An 18,569-nucleotide genomic window follows, 5' to 3' on the forward strand; every position below is an offset into this window, starting at 1 on the left:
AATTGATCAAATTTAGAAACAAATACTTTAAGCTGTTTAAGCTGCAATTTCATTTGTACTCGTTTCCATGGGAGCTCAGTAAAACCGTGTGGTATGTAATGAAGCGCTTCAACCAGAAAAGTGACATTTGTGAATGACCGTGACCACTGCCCATGTGAAGCCACCTCTGCTGTCCTGCTTCTCTTTCCCAGACGGGCTGACGGAGGTGGGGTCAGAGCGCGGGGCCGGGGGCGCCGAAGGGAGCCTTAGCTGACGCCTGTCCTGTGGCAGAGGAGGAAACTGGTCAACAAAAGAGACCCCGTGTTCTGTCTCTCCCGCAGAACCCCAGCCCAGGGTTATTTGCCGTGAAGCACCCGCTGACCTACGCGGAAACCTCGATCGATTACCATCTGTGCACCCACCCCAAGTACAAGTTCACCAAGGAGTCCCACTGCAGCTCCAGCGTCCCCCTCACCCAGAAGCAGTTTCTCCATCACACGGTAAAGCCATCCCGGCTCAGCGGCAGAGCTGGCCCCGGGCTGCGGGGACGGGCAGGGGACAAGGCGGGAGGGTCACCACTGGGACCTTGGAATAGAGGCTTTGCCGCCACGGCTGCAGGACAAGGACGGTAAGCGTGACGCTGTGGACCCTGTCATGCCCCAGCCCTGAAGGGGGGCAAGTGGGGACTCAGCGTCACCCCCGTCCGCCCGTACCCAGCTCCCGGCTTCACGGTGCCCCCTTTTCAACATTCTTACTCTCTTTTTCCCTTGAAGGTCATGCCTAATATTCATCTTATCCCCACTGCAACCGTGGAAAAACAGTCACGTGGCGGCCATAACCCCGTGGCCTGACCCCCCCCCCTTTGTTTGGTCCCCAACAAGGACAGAAAGGTCCTAATGGACAAGGTGGCGATGTGACAAACGCGCAGTGAGGAAGAGGCTCCCGAGAGCTCCTTCTTCCCCCGAATAACCAGCCTGACCTCAGCCTCCAGGCACCTCCCACTCGGGCTGGAACCCTAACTTAGGTCGCGTCTCAGCCCCGCCCCGCCAGCGCCTCCTCACACCTCTTCCCGCATCACCTTCCTGCCTCCGGGTTCTGGGACTCAAGCGCCGATCCCTGGGGGCCGTGCTCCCTCCCTCTCCCCCAGCCCCGCATCCAGCCGCCCCTGGATCCTCCCTGGATCCCACCGGTCGGCCTCACACACCATGTGACCCCCTGTCCCGCACCCCAGGGCCCAGCAGCGCGCCGTCACCCTCCGGAGAAGCCTTCCTTCCACACAAATCTGATCCGGTCGTTTTCCGGTTTGGAAACCCTCCGTGGTCCCTGCTGCCCCTGGGAGCAGCTCCAGGCTCATTAGCTTGGCCCACGAGGCCCTTCACGACCAGCCTGCCTCTCCAGCCTCATTTCCTATCACCCCCGTCACCCGCCCTGCACTCGGTGCTCTCCTGACAGCACCCTCCTCGCATTTTCCACGCATTTGCGCGCGCTTACCCCTGCCTGGAAAGCCCTCTGTTGAACTGACCCGTCCTCTGAATGTTGCGTTAGCATCACATGCACAGTAGTCAGAACGGATGGAAAGGCCAGACCTGTCCTCCACCAGCAGGACCGTTGCTCCTGTGCCTCATAAGTCAGGGGTGGGGGCCTCTCCGTCCTCCCTGCCTTAATGCCTGTTGCAGCAGTTGCAGCAGTTGCTGGAGCAGTTGTCTTTTTTAGCCTAGAAAAGTTCTACTAAACTTAATGAAATGATACATTTTAGAGCTCAACTTGGATTGAAAAATACTGAGTTTAATGAAGTGGAAGTCCTTCCTAAACTTTACACGTGGTCCCCCTGTGCCGGCTCTGTTACAGGATGTCATTCCTGGAGTGATGAGCTGGAAGAGGTTCCAGTGCCTGGTCCTCTCGACCCTGCCCGAAACCTCTCAGACAGAGATGGCGCAGAGGTGAGCCCAGCTCCCCGTCGCCTCGCAGAGGCGTGTGTGCCCCGCAGAGCGCAGAGGCTGCAACCCCAAAAGTTACCTGCCAGTAGTATGTCAGAGCATACTTGCAGTGCACCGTGAGGGAAGTCTGCTAGCCAGAGGAATATGATGGTGTGTATAAAGTCATATCTTGACTTTATCTTAATTGAGATATACTTTTTTTTTTAACTTTTACTGAAATATAGTTGATTTACAATGTTATGTTAGTTTCGGATGTACAGCAAAGTGACTCAGTTATATGTGTGTGTGTATATATATATGTGTATATATATACATATATTCTTTTTTACATTCTCTTCTGTTATAGGCTATTACAATATATCGAATATAGTTCCCTGTGCTATGCAGTAGGTCCTTGTTGTTTACTTTATATAAATTAGTGGTGTGTATCTGTTGATCCCAAACTCCTGATTCATCCCCACCCACCTCCTCCACCCCCTGTCCCCCCTGGTAACCACAAGTTTGCTTTCTATGTCTGTGAGTCTATCTCTGTTTTGTAAATAAGTTCATTAGTATCATTTTTTTACATTCCACATATAAGTGATATCATATGACATTTGTCTTTTTCTTTCTGACTTACTTCACTTAGTATGATAGTCTCTAGGTCCATCCATGTTGCTGCAAATGGCACTATTTTGTTCTTTTTTATGGCTGAGTAATATGCCATTGTATATATGTACTGCATCATTTTTTTTTAACATCTTTATTGGAGTATAACTGCTTTACAATGGTGTGTTAGTTTCTGCTTTATAACAAAGTGAATCAGTTATACATATACATATATCCCCACATCTCTTCCCTCTAGCGTCTCCCTCCCACCCTCCCTATCCCACCCCTCTAGGTGGTCACAAAGCACCGAGCTGATCTCCCTGTGCTATGCAGCTGCTTCCCACTAGCTATCTACTTTACATTTGGTAGTGTATATATGTCCACGCCACTCTCTCACTTTGTCCCAGCTTACCCTTCCCCCTCCCCGTGTCCTCAAGTCCATTCTCTACGTCTGCGTCTTTATTCCTGTCCTGCCCCTAGGTTCTTCAGAACCATTTTTTTTTTTTTTTTAGATTCCATATATATGTGTTAGCATACAGTATTTGTTTTTCTCTTTCTGACTTACTTCACTCTGTATTGCAGACTCTAGGTCCATCCACCTCACTACAAATAACTCAATTTCATTTCATTTTATGGCTGAGTAATATTCCACTGTATATATGTGCCACATCTTCTTTATGCATTCATCTGTCGATGGACACTTAGGTTGCTTCCACGTCGTGGCTCTTGTAAATAGTGCTGCTATGAACATAGGGACACATGTATCTTTTCGAATAAGAGTTTTACTCAGATACACGCCCAGGAGTGGGATTGCTGAATCATATGGTAGCTCTTGAGATATACTTGAAAAAAGTCAGTGTCACAGGTGGCTAGTTGGCCATACTTCAATAAAAGCAGACAACCAATCCATGTAATTCAGCCGAAATAGTCGTGGTCCATTTTGAACATTTCAGAGTTGCCAAGATTAGCCGTCCACACCCTCCATAGCCACTCCCGAAGCATCCATCGCTCTCCATGCCCCAGCCTGGCCGTTCCCCGGGCGGCCCCGCAGCTGTCAGCACAGAGACGGAGCAGGCAGATGAGAGTACTGTTAGACCAAAGAAGGAGGAAATTTAGAGCGAGCACATTTTTGCTTATTTGCTCATTTAACACCTCTTCAGAGCCCGAAGATCTCAAGCAAGTGGACAGATGCCTTTTCTTTAAGACACGGACTGGTCAGTGACCTGCTCCTGAGCCTGGAGTTTGCTTCTTTGGTCCACTGTCCTTATAAACGCAGTGAAATGAGTCGCTGGTGAGCAAACGTGACGGGTGTCCCAACACGATGATCATCAGCAGTGACCTTTTGTTCAAATCCTTCGATCCAGGGTGAGGCCCACCCCAAGGGGCAGAGCCCTGCCACGGCCCAGGAGTGGTCAGCTCTGCCGGAGCACTGCCACCAACCAGGGTCAGCAGGGACTTACACCCTCGACTGCCACCAGCGTGTCCCGGCTCCCCGCCGTCACCAGAAGGCCCCGTGGCCTCCCAGAGCTGTGTGACCCTGGCCACGCTCCGCGGCCACTCTCTGGGCCCAGTCCTCTCGTGCAGAACACAAGCCGGGCGGACTTGCTGGGAAGACCCTGCTCAGCCGGGACATTTTCGTTTTAGCAGAGGTAGGAAGGCGCACCCCGAAGTGCACCGACCCCGTATGTACTACCCGTCACCTGCCCCTCCCCGGGTATTGGAGGCGGTCGTTGAAATCCAGTTTGTGACCCTGGAACACTTACCTTTACTTCTTCCCGCACTGCCAGCCAAAAAGCTCCTCCTGAATGAAGCAGAATCGAGGCTGGTCCACGTGCTATTGCCTTCGGGTTATTTCCTCAGCGCTTCTCAGCTGCCCCCCTTTGCCTGGAGATTAACATGGGACCAAGATGTGGCCCATGGTAGGGGCTCGAAAATATAATTCCTTTTCTGTGAGTTCATGTTACTGAACCAAACTTGGGTCCACTCGCCTGTGCACAGCAAAGCCAATCTACGGACACCGGCTGGTGGTGGAGGCAAGCGCAGCCTTTGTTGCAGGTGCCAAGCAAAGAGTCAGGGACAGTTAAAGCTCAGGAAGCCCCAACTCCCCGATGGCTTCCAGGGAAGCATTTTTAAAGGCCAGGTGATGGAGGGGCGCCGCAGGGTGTGTGATCAGCTCGTGCACAATTCTCTGATTGGTTGGTGGTGAGGCTACAGGGTGGTGTCTCATCGTCAGTCCTCAGGTCTGGGGACTACGTGCTCGTGGTCGTCAAGTAGTTAACGTCTTCCGTTTGACAGGGGTTTTGGCATCCGTAAGACAACTGAGGAATGTGCGTCAGATACTGTTATCTGGGTTCCCCTCAGGCAGGAGCAAGGGCAGAGGACATGGGGAGGGGTCTGTACCTCCCCACCAGCCGGACAGAGACGGTCACACACCCTGCAGCCCTCACCCCAAAGTGTGCCTTTAAAAACACCTGCCTGAAAGCCACTGGGCAGTTCTGGGGTTTTGGGGCACAAGCCACCTCGTCTCCTTGCTGGCCCTGCACCTTCCTCTGCTCCAGACTCCGACGTTTCGGGTTGCTTGGCCTTGCTGTGCGTCAGGCACACGAATTGTGTTTGGTAACATTAGCATATTTCTAAAATCTGAAATCTCCAGAATCGAGGGCTGGATGGAACAGTGACCTTGTAGCGAGAAGGAACGCTTTGGTGTCTGAGAGACCTGCCTCGTAACCCGCTAGCCCTGTCACCCACTCTGTGTCCCTGGGCCACAGTTACCTATTACTGAAGCCCGTTGAGCAATCATTTCCTCGTCTGTGAAACAGGGACAGTGAAGGGGTCCTCACGGACCACATGAGTTGTAAGGACTCAAGTGGTGCATCTAGCACCATCCTTAGTAACCCTTCCCACTTCTGCCCTCCCCCACCCACTAAACCTTGCGGTAACTCTGCTGCCACCATACGGCGATGACCCGCCACCACGTGGACACACGGCCTCGTTTTGCTCTGGGGTGAGGGCACTTCCGAATGGACCGCAGTCATCAGTAGACCAAACACAGCTGGGTGTGGGTACCGTCCAGAGACTGAATACGCAAATCGAGCAACGGTGGGCAGTGGACACGCCGGGGTCCACCAGCTGTCGGCAAGCACCGGTCTCAGGAATTAAGAAAAAAAATCCTGTTTTTTTTTCCAAAGCAATGTTCTTGGAAAAATCTCCCGAGGCTGTTCTTTCAAAAGGCACTCAGAATGCAGTCACCTTGGGCTTGAACTAACCATGAATTAAACAAGAAAACTCCCCAACTAGGACTTGTTACCTCCAGCTTCTGTGCCCAAGTGCTCTGTTGGCCAATTTGTTTCAAAATAAACCATAACTGCACCACAGATTATAAAACCAAGAGAGGATTCTGTATTTCTTTATCATGGATTTCTATGATATAAGACCCTAGATAATGTTTTTATTTCTAAAAGAGTTACAGAATTATAATAGTATTCCTTTTTAAACTTCCTACACATCTGCTAATGATACTTCAACTTTGCAGTCATTTTTCTTGAATAGATTACCTATTTCTTAGCTGCTATTTCCCCTGTATTTCTGCCCCTGAGAGTTATTGTTAAACCACGCAGTATCCTTAGTTAATGTTTATTCACTCCAAGTCATTTTTGCATTCGTAATGATCAAAACAGCTCACTTGGGTTCTTTGCTTGTTAATAAATTCAGAGAGAATTTACTGAGTCTCTGTGACTTCCATGAAATCTGAGTAAGCAGCGACAAAGAAGTCATCTAATCCAGTGGTGCCCAGACTTTGGGGTTTTACAGACAACTGAAATTTCCAGAAGAATCTTAGGAACTGACTTAGAGTTGTCAGCGTTTTACTTTTCCAAGAAAGGCATGAAACAAAACAAAGCAAAACAAAACACCCAACCTCCGTCCACTGCCACCACCCTTTCAATTCCAGAGGAACATATTAACACATGGAAAAGTAAGCAGGACATGGTCTCAGAATTTTAAAATTAGGTAAGTTTGGTCTATGAAAAACCCTTGGTTGTTGCCATTCCGTCTTCCAGACCACGCTGGCCCCCGGGGAGTGGTCCAGGCTTCCACCGTCTCCCACCCTCCTCTCGGCTACATGCGCTCTGAGGTCTCAGTGGGATTGTCCATTAGAACCTGCATTCTCTGTCACCAAGTCAGTAAATAGGACTGATCTCTGGGTGGTGGAGGCCAGGTCCCTTTTCAGTGAGGAATGGTATTAGAGACCAAAATCTGGGTTCCTGGTGCACACATCGTTACTGGGGGTGGAGCAGGGGGGGTTGTCTCTTGGCCTCCTCAGCAGACAAGCCAGAGTGTGTACGTGGGGAAATGCATACATATATATGCACACACATACACACGTATGTACACATTCATACAAAAGTACACGACCACCTACATCTACACACGTATGCACACGTCCATGTGCATGTAAGCACACATATACACACCTACACCCATTTCAGGCATCATGAACCCAGGCCGGTGCTTGTAATCCAAGTCCACATTCATGGCGTTGCTGCTTGCTTCTCCCCGTTCCGTAGTTGTCTGTCTCTTCTTTCCCCGTGAGAACCCCGGTCTCCTAACACACTCACCCCCTCAGCTTTATAGAACGTAAAAAATAGTTTCAGAATGGCTTCACCTATAACCACTTTAATAGACAAGCGTTTTTGCTTATTCAACAAGGAGAAGAAGCTTATCTCCACGACGTATCTGCACACACCAAGGAGGCTTCAGTTAACCTCCTGGTTTTCCATTCCTGCCGCCTGCCTTACCCTCCTCCTGCAGCCTTTCTAGAGCCTGCGAGGAGGTCAGTTTCCTGCCGTGGGTCACTCTTCACTCTCTTCTATGAGACAACACTCCTCTCAGCTTCTAGAAACTTATTCCAGAAAATTATTTTAAAAGTTTATCCATTTGTGACTCTTTTCCTATTCTCTTTGCTGTTGTGGGTTCAGTTTTTATTCCTCTAATATCATTTGAGAGGTATGTTAAGAAGGAGTTGAGACCAAAAAAAGGGGAAATTTTTTTAAAAGGTGAGTGTTTGCTCCACCAACTTGAAACAGAAGTCTGCCGCCGACTTTAAAAACAACAAAATGTTTTTTCTCCCCATGTCAATTCTTTTAATGTCCTCAACACCCAGTAATTTGTGTATGAAGCTGTAAAATCATGATACCAAACAATATATAAGGGGGTGGGGAGGGGGTTGAAACTGAATAAACAGCTAAGGAAGAGTATAAACGTGGGGAAAAATACTAAGAACAAAAAGCGAACTAACTGCCCCACGCCAGCCCGACCCCCAGGAAATAGTGTAAGTTTAGACACCACAAGTTTGACAGTTCTGTTTCTAAACTCTGGGAAATGTCTTTTTTAAAACTGAAGTATAGTTGATTTACAGTAACACTGGGAAGTGTCTTCTTTGGCCACATTCTCTTGGGTTTGACTGGTACCTATCGCAGCCCCGCCTTTACCTCTAGGGAGACGTGAGTGGGTTTGCAGGAACGAAGGAGGGCAGAACGGTAGCGTAAAACACCAGTGGTGGAAAGAAAAGTGCTTTAGGAAATCGTGTAAAGACCCCGAGACTAGTAACGTGTGATTTTTCCACAGCTGTGATTCCTTCAATTTAGCCATGCTTCCTATAGACGTCCCTGCCGTTCTTGACGCCTTACCAGAAGAAGACAGAATGGAGACCATCGAACGGTACTCTTTTACTTTTGGTCTCTCGTGTTGTCTATTTTCCAGAAATAGTCCCGGTGCTATGAGAGATTTCCAAAGAGCACACGGTGCCCGAGCTTGCACCCCAGCCGAGACACGGCTAACACCCAGCCACGCCCCCAACTAGATAGGATGCTGGATTCGCGGTGGAGAACAGTCTAAGGTCTCACGCTGGCTGGTCTTTCCGTGCTGCAGGCGCTCAGGGGAGGGGCGAGCGCAGGGGGTGCTGAGTGGGCTTCCAAGGCTGCAGAGTCGCGTGGGCTTGGGTTAGTGCTCGAAGGGTGGGTGGGCTTTGGAGGCGCATAAAGAAATATAGCGCCCCCAGGTAAATAAAAAATTTAAAAAGGAAAAAAACAAAAACAAAGGAAATTTTAAAAGAAAGAGTGAAAACAAACAAACAAACAAAAGGAAAAAGGTAAAAGAACTATCAGCCCCCAGCCAGGCTGCTTAAGCGCGGCTTTACTGCCGAGCACCTAGCATCCCGTGGGAACGCGGCCTTGACGCGCCTGTGGCTGTACCCACGTGACCATTTGCCCCTGGGATAATCAGTGAGGGAAGTCCTGGATATCCGAGGCGTGTGTCGGTTTTTGTGAGACCTGCCCACACACAAGCGTGATACTTGAGCGCCTGAAGCTTGGAACCCAGCTGTGAACGGGGAGGTGGAGTGTCCGCCACGCGAAGCCCAGAGCACGAGGGCGTTTCCTGAGGACGCTGCGGCCGGCCGGGCGGGGGTGACACACGGTTCCTTGCGGTTCAGCGTTGGGAGCAGCGGGGGAGACGCTCTGCAGACCCCTCCCCCATTCAGCACCGATGCGCGGACCCCTGGGGCTCAGTCTCCCCATCTCTGAAATGGGAATAGTAGTACCTGCTTCTCGGGGGTTGTCACCCAGGACGATGAGGAGGAGGAGGGGGTGGCCGACATCTACTGAGCACTAAACGGGCGTCAGGCCAAAGCCTCCCTCACCCACAACAAGGTCGTGTTATTTTCCACTCTCGGGGGATGAGGAAGGCGCTAACGGGAAGGCGCTCTCTGCACAGCGCCAGCATCACGCGGGACTGGCCCGGAGCAGCTGCTCCGCGAAGCTCACGGGCTCGGAACGACTCTGTGCGGTTTCCACGGTGTTTAAACCCAACAGAAAACTGCTCTGCCCGCCTCTGTTTACGTACCGCTGTCAGGAGAGTGTTCCCCTTGCTAACTCTGAATTTGGAAGCCTCCGTTGATCTCGGGAGCATTTCTCTGAGTGTAGCAGAGACGGCCTCTCAAAAAAACTGTCCTCTCTTCCCCATGTGGAAACCGGAGGCTCATGGTCCCAGCCTCCCCTGCAGTTACGTCATCCATGTCGCTCGGCCTCTGCCAAAGGGACAGGAGCAGACGTGAGATCTTCTCCCGAGGGCAGGACCAGGATGGGGTGGGCTCCTGCACCCTCCCTCTCGCTGCTTCGTGGAGCTGGAACCCACACGTGCAGGGACCCAGCTGTGACCGTCCAACAACCAAGCTCGAGGCCAGGGGTCCGCAAGCGGCCGAATCTGGCCTGCCGCCTGCTTTTGCAAACCGTTTTACTGAAATGCAGCCACACTCATTCATTTATGTGTTTTTCCATGATTCCTTTCATGCTGCAACAGCAGAGCTGAGTAGTTGTAAAAGAGACCCTACGACCCGCAGAGGCCTTTACAGGAAAAGTTTGCTGACCCCTGCTCTAGGGGATCGCGGAGCCCAAGAGAAAAATAACCTCGGTCCCTGTGATGTCTTCTCTCACCCATAGGTTATTTAGAAATATACTGTTTCATTTTTAAAGCAGTCGTGGATTTTTTTACTCTTTGCTATTGATTTCTATTCGAATTCCATGTGGCCATAGAACATTCTCTGAATGATTCCAATCTTTTGAAACATTCATGCTTTCCTTATGGTCCAAGATATGGTCAATATTGGTAAATGTTCCACGTGCACCTGAAGGGAATATGAATTCTGTAACTGCATTTCTAAACCGCTTTTTATTCTGTGCTTATAAATAACCATTCCCACTACTGTGGGTTGGTAGAAAGCTGTCAGCCTTATGCTTTTTCTTAACGTAGATTCCAGAAGAGTAGGTGGGAGGAATGTTGAAGGAATTGCATAAGTCTTAAATGATGACAATATTTCTCGATTTTATTCCTTCTCAGCGAGCTCTGTGAGCAGAGTATAGACATCATGCTGACTCCAGAAATGATGGAGGTGGAATTCCCTATGTTGGGCTACAAGGACACCAAGAAGGAGAAGTAAGTGGACGCTCTGATGGCCTAGGAAGAGGCAGCCGGGATAAAGCTCATCCTGCAGGACGCACAGAACTGCCGTGCTGTTTGGATCTAAGAACGTGTCACAAGGGGCACGTTTCCAATGCTTCAGATGTTTAGATGTGTATTTTATGCATAGCGACGCTCCCTCAAATGTTGTTGGCAAATAAACCTTTAGAACAGAGTCCAGCATTCCCATTTGCTTATCGTGTAATTTCAGAGCTGTGTTTGCTTCTTATGAGTAGCTGGATGAGCTTCATGCAGTATAAGACGCCCAGGCTCTGGAGCCTGGCAAGACCCGGGGCCGCATCCCATTTAGCGCCCGTGCCACCTCCAGCGGCATTGCTCATCTTCAGCAACTGGGCAGTTGTGAGGGTTAAATGAGATGCCGGTGAGAAGGCACCTCTCCAGCTGCTCGACGTGAACTCGCTTGGCACACGTGAATTCTTCTCTTTGCCTCTCCCTCAGGGGCCAACTAGCCGAGCAAACCGTCACCCTTCAAGAATTGGTTTTGAAGAATACTTTGGTAAAGTAAATAACCACCAGAGTTCATATGGTTTGTAAGTTTGAAATTCCAGTTATCCTTTTTAGAATTCTTTTTCTCTTTAAAAAAAAAAGTCTTTTTTGGGACTTCCCTGGTGGTCCAGTGGTTAGGGCTCCGCGCTTCCACTGCAGGGGGTGCGGGTTCAATCCCTGGTCGGGGAACTAAGATCCCGCGTGCCGCGTGGCCAAAAAATAAACAAAAATAGAAATAAACAAATCAATGATTTTTAAAAAAATTCTACTGAAAAAATTTTAAAAAAGCCTTTTTTTACTATTAAAATGTTAGAAAATACAGAAAAATATAAAGAATAAAATAAAAACAATAATCCTACCACCCAGAGGCAGTAACTTGTACATTTTGATGTGTGGTCTTCCAAGGATTTGTTTGTTTGTTTGTTTAAATAAACCATAAACACCTATTATATTTTGTTAAACCATACATACAGTCATCACTCGGTATCCACAGGGGATTGGTTCCAGGACATCCCCATCCCGGGTACCAAAATCTGCGGATGCTCAAGTCCCTATATAAAATGCTGTAGAATCTGCGTATAACCTACGCACATCTTCCCATATACTTTAAATCATCTCTAGATTACTTATAATACCTCATACAATGTAGATGATTTGTAAATAGTTGCCAGAGCACGGCAAATTCAAGTTTTGCTTTTTGGAACTTTCTGAATTTTTTTTTCATCCGGAGTGGGTTGAATCTGAAGATGCAGGACCTACGGATACAGAGGGCCAACTGTATGTGTTGATATATATTCATACGTGCATACCTTATATATATATGAATTCAATCATATTGTTCATATTGTTTTATCTTCTAGACTTTTATCTAGCAGTATATCATAAACATAGATGTATAGACACAGATACACATCTCTGTATCTCATTGGTGGATGTGCCATCGTGTGTTCACACATCCTTCTACTGATGATCACATCAACTCTCTTCAATGTTTTGCTGTTGCCAGTAGCGCTGCAACAAACCTCCTTGTGCCATAATTCCTTGCAAACTTATCAGACTGTCTCCTTGGGATAAATTCCTAGAAACATAAATGCTAGATCCATGTTCATTTTAAGGTTTTAATATATAGTGCTTCACCACCATTCAGAAAGTTCATCAACAAACCTCCTACCAGCAGAGGTCAGGATGCCCACATTCAAATGCCCTGAACAACGTGTTATAGTATCAGACTTTTTTTCTTTACCAATATGATAGGTTTTTAAATGACCAAATCATTGTTTTAATTTTAAACTTCTTTGTTTACAAGTGATGGTAAAAAATTTCCTATGTTTACCAATTGTTTTTCTTCTTTTATGAAGGGATTTTTTGCCTATATTGTAGAAAGTGTTTATCTTTTTCTTACTTATTTGTAAGAAAGAGTGCCTCATATTTTAGGGATAATTACCCTTCCTGTGTATACTGTAAATTTCTTAGTTTGTCTTCCTTGTTTGGGGTGTTTTGGGGAGGTCCTGCCTTTTCAGAAGGGAATACCCACGTATCTTAGAGGAGCATGGGGTTCCTTTGGTTTGTTTGTGATAGTAGCAGAGGCCTACAGCAAACCAACACTTCTCAGAAAGTAGACTGGCAGTTTCTCGTAAAAGAAAATTCAGGAAATAAAAATTTTAAATAGAATTTCAGTGAGCATCTGATTTAAGCAGCTAATTAACAATAAAATATCATGTTACACTACATAGCACATAGAACCTCTGACACCTCAACAAAGAGATGTACTTTGCATTTTGTTTCAGGTTTCAAACAGTTGACTTAAGAGGGTTTTTTTCAATTAATTTTTTTTAAAATTCTTTTATTTATTTACTTTTGGCTGCATTGGGTCTTTGTTGCTGCGTGTGGGTTTTCTCTAGTTGCGGCGAGTGGGGGCTACTCTTCATTGCAGTGCACAGGCTTCTCATTGCGGTGGCTTCTCTTGTTGCAGAGCACGGGCTCTAGGTGCACAGGCTCAGTAGTTGTGACTCGCAGGCTTAGTAGTTGTGGCTCACGGGCTCTAGGCGTGCAGGCTCAGTAGTTGTGGCACACGGGCTTAGTTGCTCCGCGGCATGTGGGATCTTCCCGGATCAGGGCTCGAACCCGTGTCCCCTGCATTGGCAGGCGGATTCTTAACCACTGCGCCACCAGGGAAGTCCCTGACTAAGAGTTTTAAATAAAAACCCTTTTTTTTTTTCAATTTCAAAAATTACCCCTGGACTTAGAATGGTTTGCTCCATGCGTGGGGCAATATCTCATACCTCTTTGCTTACTTGGTATTGAACCTGGTTTTTCACCATTTTCACTACAGAAGCTAACATTGAATGCCATTGGATTATCAAATGATTATTAAATGAAGTAGAATTTATTACTTTATATATTCACCCAGAGTGGAAGATCTTCTTTTCTTGTTTAATGTATTTCAGCTACTTTACCAAAAAAAAACAAAAAACAAAAAAACCAACAATGAACTCTAAACATTTTCTGCACAACAACTTAGCTTCCAATTTTGTTTTCAAAATACACATACATTTCACACATTTTCAATAAATAGATCTATGGCCTTTTGAATTCATCTATTTTGCAGTTTAAATTATTTTTTGTACGTTTTTTCATGTGTCAAAATTGTCAATGTAATTATCAGTTTATTGGCTGCATAGTATTACAACTGACTGATACCCCACAGATGATTTTTTTTCATTTTTTTCAAATTTTTATTGAAATATAATTGATTTACAGTTGTGTTAGTTTCAGGTGTACAGCAAAGTGATTCAGTTATACATATATCTATCTATTCTTTTTCAGATTCTTTTCCCTTATAGGTTATTACAAGATACGAGTAGAGTTCCCTGTGCTGTACAGCAGGTATTTGGTTCTGAAATTCTCTCCAGCGCACAGCAAGCATGACCCAACGCTCAGTTCTGTCTTCTCTGTCCTTGTGCCTTTTCCTCACCTCCTTCAGCCTCAGCCAGAAGCAGACAGAGTCAGACACACACACACCAGAGCTTGGTCAGACAGGGACAGAAATAAAGAACCCATCAGTGGGACTTAATGTCCCCATGAAGACTGCTGTCTATTGGGTTTGTGGCAAATATTTATTTTCATGGATGCAAAGAATCATCTGCTCCCCCTTGATGGCTGTAATCAACCCGAGAGATTCTTTGCTGCCTTGATGGTGATCTCACCCTCTCAAGACCCACTAAGGAGAATCAGATTGCAAAACGTCCAAGAAACTGTGAGAGTGACTTTAGTTGCCAACATATCATTCAACTCCCCTTAGATTATCATATCACTCAATCATTAATATCTTTAAGGGCTGACATGATCTATATATTTTTACACTGATTCCATAAGGTGGTGCCAATTAGTCTTTTTTTTTAATTATACACATTAGGGAACATTTTAGTTCTTCATTTTCTGGTATTTCTGCTTTTTCAAAACTTTTGGGTATTTGCCAAAACTTCACATTTCACCCTCTTTAGAAAATGTTTGAGAAGCACTTAATTTTATTTTTTTAATTTTACTGAAGTATAGTTGATTTACAGTGTTGTGTTAGTTTGTGCTGTACAGCAAAGTGATTCAGTTATACATATATATATTCTTTTTCATATTCTTTTCCATTATGGTTTATCACAGGACATTGAATATATCTCCCTGTGCTATACAGTAGGACCTTGTTGGTTATCCATCCTATAGATAATAGTTTGCATCTGCCAATTCACTCCTCCCCCACTTTGGCAACCACCAGTCTGTTCACTATGTCTGTGAGTCTGTTTCTGTTTTGTAGATAAGTTCATTTGTGTCATATTTTAGATTCCACATATAAGTGATATTATATGGTATTTGTCTTTCTCTTTCTGACTTACTTCACTTAGTATGAGAATCACTGGGTCCATCCATGTTGCTGCAAATGGAATTATTTCATTCTTTTTTATGGCTAATATTGCATTGTATACATGTACCACATCTCCCTTATCCATTCCTCTGTCGATGGACATTTAGGTGGCTTCCATGTCTTGGCTATTGTGAATAGTGCTGCTGTGAATATAGGGGAGAAGCACTTAATTCTGTATTGAATTCTTCTATCTGGGCAGATCGTATAGCTGAGCTCACAGCCCTTAGACATCTGTGCTTCCAACCAAATACACTCATCACATCCTCCCAGATATTTGGAAAGTTCTGCCCCTCGACACACCGGCGACATCTGGCCTCCACATCAGCCACTCTTCCACCCAGGTGCAGAGCCCTCCCTCTTGATTCCCACCTTCTGGAGCTATTACCAGAGTCAGAGATACCGTGCGTCCACTTGACTCATAAACATGAAGAACCAGCTCCTGCCAACTGAGCCTTTAGAAGCCATCATGCCGGGATGTGTACGAATAAGTTCTCGTTTCCCCTTTGCAACAATCCTGGGGGACGGGATGCACACGAGGTGTGCGTCTGGAAACGGCGGCTGAGAGCTTAGGTCACGTGGCTCTGCTGAGAAACTGGTGCGGCTCAGACTGGAAACCAGGCTTGAGCCACTTACCAGTCGGGTGTTTCCACTGGTAACTAAGGGATCGCTAAGTGTGGTTTCGACTGTGTATGCGGACAAACAGCCCTCCGACCTTCGCAAGGCATCTCTCGCAACGCTGGGCCCGGCGGCAGGTTGGTGGTGCTTCATGAGGGCCCTGATGTGCCTTGCCGGGTCTGTGTTTGATGTATATGCTTAGAGAGGCGAGAGACCAAGCACAGCCACTGGAGAAGGCAGGAGATGAAGACCCTGCGGGGCAAAGCTCTCAACTCGTTGACTCTAGAATAACAGCAGTCACCGGGAGGTCAGTTCCGCTCACTTGCTTTCTGCAGGTCACCGTGGTCCTCTTGGTCTGTTTATGTTCCAGCCATGTGGGGAATTAAAGTTTCCAGAGAGAAAAAAATTGAAATGTAGATGATGTATACATTGTAAAATTACTTTTCTCTGTAACAATAAAATGTCATCAGTATGATGGCAATGTTTGGAGCTCCTCGCCGCAAGCTTTAGCGTGGGCGCAAAGGCTTCCAGAGTGCGAGAGGCTGAGCGCCCTCTGGGGGGCGGGGGTCTGCTCCCCCCGCCGCGACCCCCAGCTCCCGCGGCCCCTGAGCCCCCGACCCTGGTGAGGGCGACACTGGCTCCCCAGCGGCTGTGCCGGAGGCAGACCCAGGCGGGGGGCGGGGGCCAGAAATGGAGGGGACAGTGTGGGGCGGCCGGAGCTCGCAGACTGGCTTGGGAGAAGAGGGTAACGCCTCTGTGAGCGCTCTCGGGGCAGCTGGGGCGCGAGGGCGTTGCCTCGGGCCCCGGGCGTCCCTGCGAAGGGTCAGTGAAAAGCAGGCCTCGTGACCGTGTGTGACAACGTGACGGCAGTTCTCATCACAGCCTGGCTGCACGTCAGCATCGCTTGGAGAGCTTCAAAAACAACAGCTGCATCACTGCTATACTTAAACTGGACAACCACCAAGGACCTTCTCTACAGCCCGGGGAACTCTGCTCAATATCCTGCAATGACCTAAATGGGAAAAGAATCTGAAAAAGATTAGATACATGTATATGTATAACTGAACCACTTTGCTGTACTCCTGAAACGGACACAGCACTGTTAATCAACTCTACTCCAATATAAAAAACCAAACCAAACCAAACCAAAAAAACAGCCGAGTCAGACTTCCTGGGGTAGGACCCAGGCAGTAGTCCTCCTCAGAGCTCTCCGGAGGATCCGACGTGCCGCCAGGATTGAGACCCACTGGCCTCCAGGATAAAGTCCAAATTCCTCACCGGGGGCTGCAAGCCCTTGCCTCCCTGGGTTCCGCCTCTAGCTTTCTTCTGCCCTGGCCCAGGCTCTCCCCGTGGGGCGGCGGGGGAGCTGGCCTGGGTGGCCGTCTGGTCCTCTTCTCATCAACCACACGGCTTCCTTAGTGTCTCTGAGCTTCCATTTTCCCCGTACGACCGGCTCCAGGGCTCGCCTCCCCTGGGGCTGTGAGGATTACATTAGGAAACGCGAAAAGTGTACCTGGCATTAAACAAGAGTTCAAAACTCTGAGCTTCCCTTAACTCACAGGGCAGGACCAAGGCAGCAGTAATTTAAAAATTTTTTTTCATTTTGAAATAACTTTAGACCTAAGGAAAAGTTGCAAAACCAGGACGGAGAGCTCGCATATATAGTACTCAGCTTCCCCTGACGTTAACCTCTACTGTGGCACAACCACCGAAAACCGGAAATGAAAACTGGCTCACGCTGTCGACTCAGGTGCTTTCACTGTTCAGGAGCCACGTGGCGTTTCGCCTCAAGTCTCCTTATTTCCTTCCCACTTGTGACAGCCCCTCAAGTCCCTGAGCCAAGCAGCTCCCAGCCAGCCCGGTACCAGGGCCCCGCCTCACAACAGCCCCTCTTTTCTTGAAGAAGTTTGAAGGCGTCTGTGTCTTACCGCCAAGGAGCTGAATCAGATCTCAGGCCTCAGCCAAGACGTGGACCGGGGGTCTGGTGACACATTCTCCAACAGTGGTGTCTTCAACAAATGTTTCTTTTCAGATACTCTGTTTGCAGGAAGTTTGTTAAAGCCCTTGTGAAAAGAGGGGAAGCGATGCAAAGGAAAGAGCTAGAAGCATATACAGAAGATCAACAGACAATACTTACACTCCCCAAGCCCCCATGCATGCACACACACATGCCCGTCCCAGGTCCAGCTCAATGTCTCGCCAGCTAGAGGCCCACAAAAGGTGGGCCCTTTTTTATGCACTTCCTCTCCCTGACGGTAGAGTTGACCTGAACCTGAGGACAGGCTACTCTTCAGGTCCCCACTGCCTGGAGCTCGACCGGCCACCCCTGGGGCACCAGTGGCCTTGACGCTACCCCTCCCACCCCGGCCTTCCAGAAGCTCTCCCCTCTGCGTCAGGCTGATGCGTCTGAATTGCAAGCCTGCACAGGATGCCCAGGGCCTATCCTGTATTTACTATCCAGCGAACTACTCTGGACCTTTCCCTGGATTCCACATCTAGAGGACTTACCAAGACTAATCTCCTCTTGCCTCGCGGTGCCGTTTAACCTCCAGCACCTCCAGCAGTCCGGCTGGATTAGCCGAGACGGGTACAGCAGAGACAGGAAGGTGGTTACTACCAGCCTCGGCTGTTCACATCATGACCTGCAGGAAGGAGGGCCTCCAGTGAGCAGTCATGGAAAGAAACATCGTTCTTCCTCTTTCTGTCTTTCCCACCAGTTGAAGAATCCCTCGGACAAGAGCTGTGGGCGAGAGTGCAGAGCCTCTGCGCCCACCCGGGCCAGTGGAGCCGCATGTCGAGTCTTTACTGGGGAGGGCGCTGACATGATGGGGGCAGTTTTGGGGGAAAGATGAGACTGAAGTTGCAAAACAGACAACGAGACTCAACCAAAATGATACTGTCCCAGTAACTGATACTGACTGACAAATTATAGATTTGGGCTGTGCGTCCTTAAGGGAGCCTGTCAGTAAGCAGGAAATCAGTAAGAGTGCAGCTGGTAGCGGTCACTGGAAAAA

The 18,569-nt window shown here is 48.0% G+C and overlaps 1 protein-coding gene and 1 long non-coding RNA gene across 7 annotated transcripts in view; one reads left to right on the plus strand and one right to left on the minus strand.

The window, feature by feature from the left end:
- The window catches only part of CFAP221 (cilia and flagella associated protein 221), an 84,569-nt gene extending 73,872 nt beyond the window's left edge, over positions 1–10,697 (plus strand). For all 5 annotated transcript variants that reach the window (XM_082465982.1, XM_082465981.1, XM_082465983.1 and 2 more), the window contains 4 exons: positions 321–479; positions 1,828–1,919; positions 8,130–8,222; positions 10,398–10,697. In XM_082465982.1, the coding sequence (XP_082322108.1) occupies positions 321–479; positions 1,828–1,919; positions 8,130–8,222; positions 10,398–10,497 (444 nt within the window). In that variant the 3' untranslated portion in view covers positions 10,498–10,697. The remainder of the gene's footprint in view (positions 1–320; positions 480–1,827; positions 1,920–8,129; positions 8,223–10,397) is intronic.
- Positions 10,698–14,801: 4,104 nt separating this feature from the next.
- LOC309662836 lies at positions 14,802–18,218 on the minus strand. Of its 2 annotated transcripts, XR_014265006.1 has the most exons (4): positions 18,064–18,218; positions 17,484–17,618; positions 16,834–17,032; positions 14,802–16,584 (listed from the first exon to the last, which is right to left on the minus strand). It is a non-coding gene; the product is annotated as an uncharacterized lncRNA (long non-coding RNA). The 2 variants fall into 2 exon arrangements; XR_014265007.1 differs by having other exon boundaries at positions 14,802–17,032.
- Between the last annotated feature and the right edge of the window lie 351 nt (positions 18,219–18,569).

This window comes from Balaenoptera physalus, assembly GCF_965194825.1.
Source record: "Balaenoptera physalus genome assembly, chromosome: 6".
Lineage (NCBI taxonomy): Eukaryota > Metazoa > Chordata > Mammalia > Artiodactyla > Balaenopteridae > Balaenoptera > Balaenoptera physalus.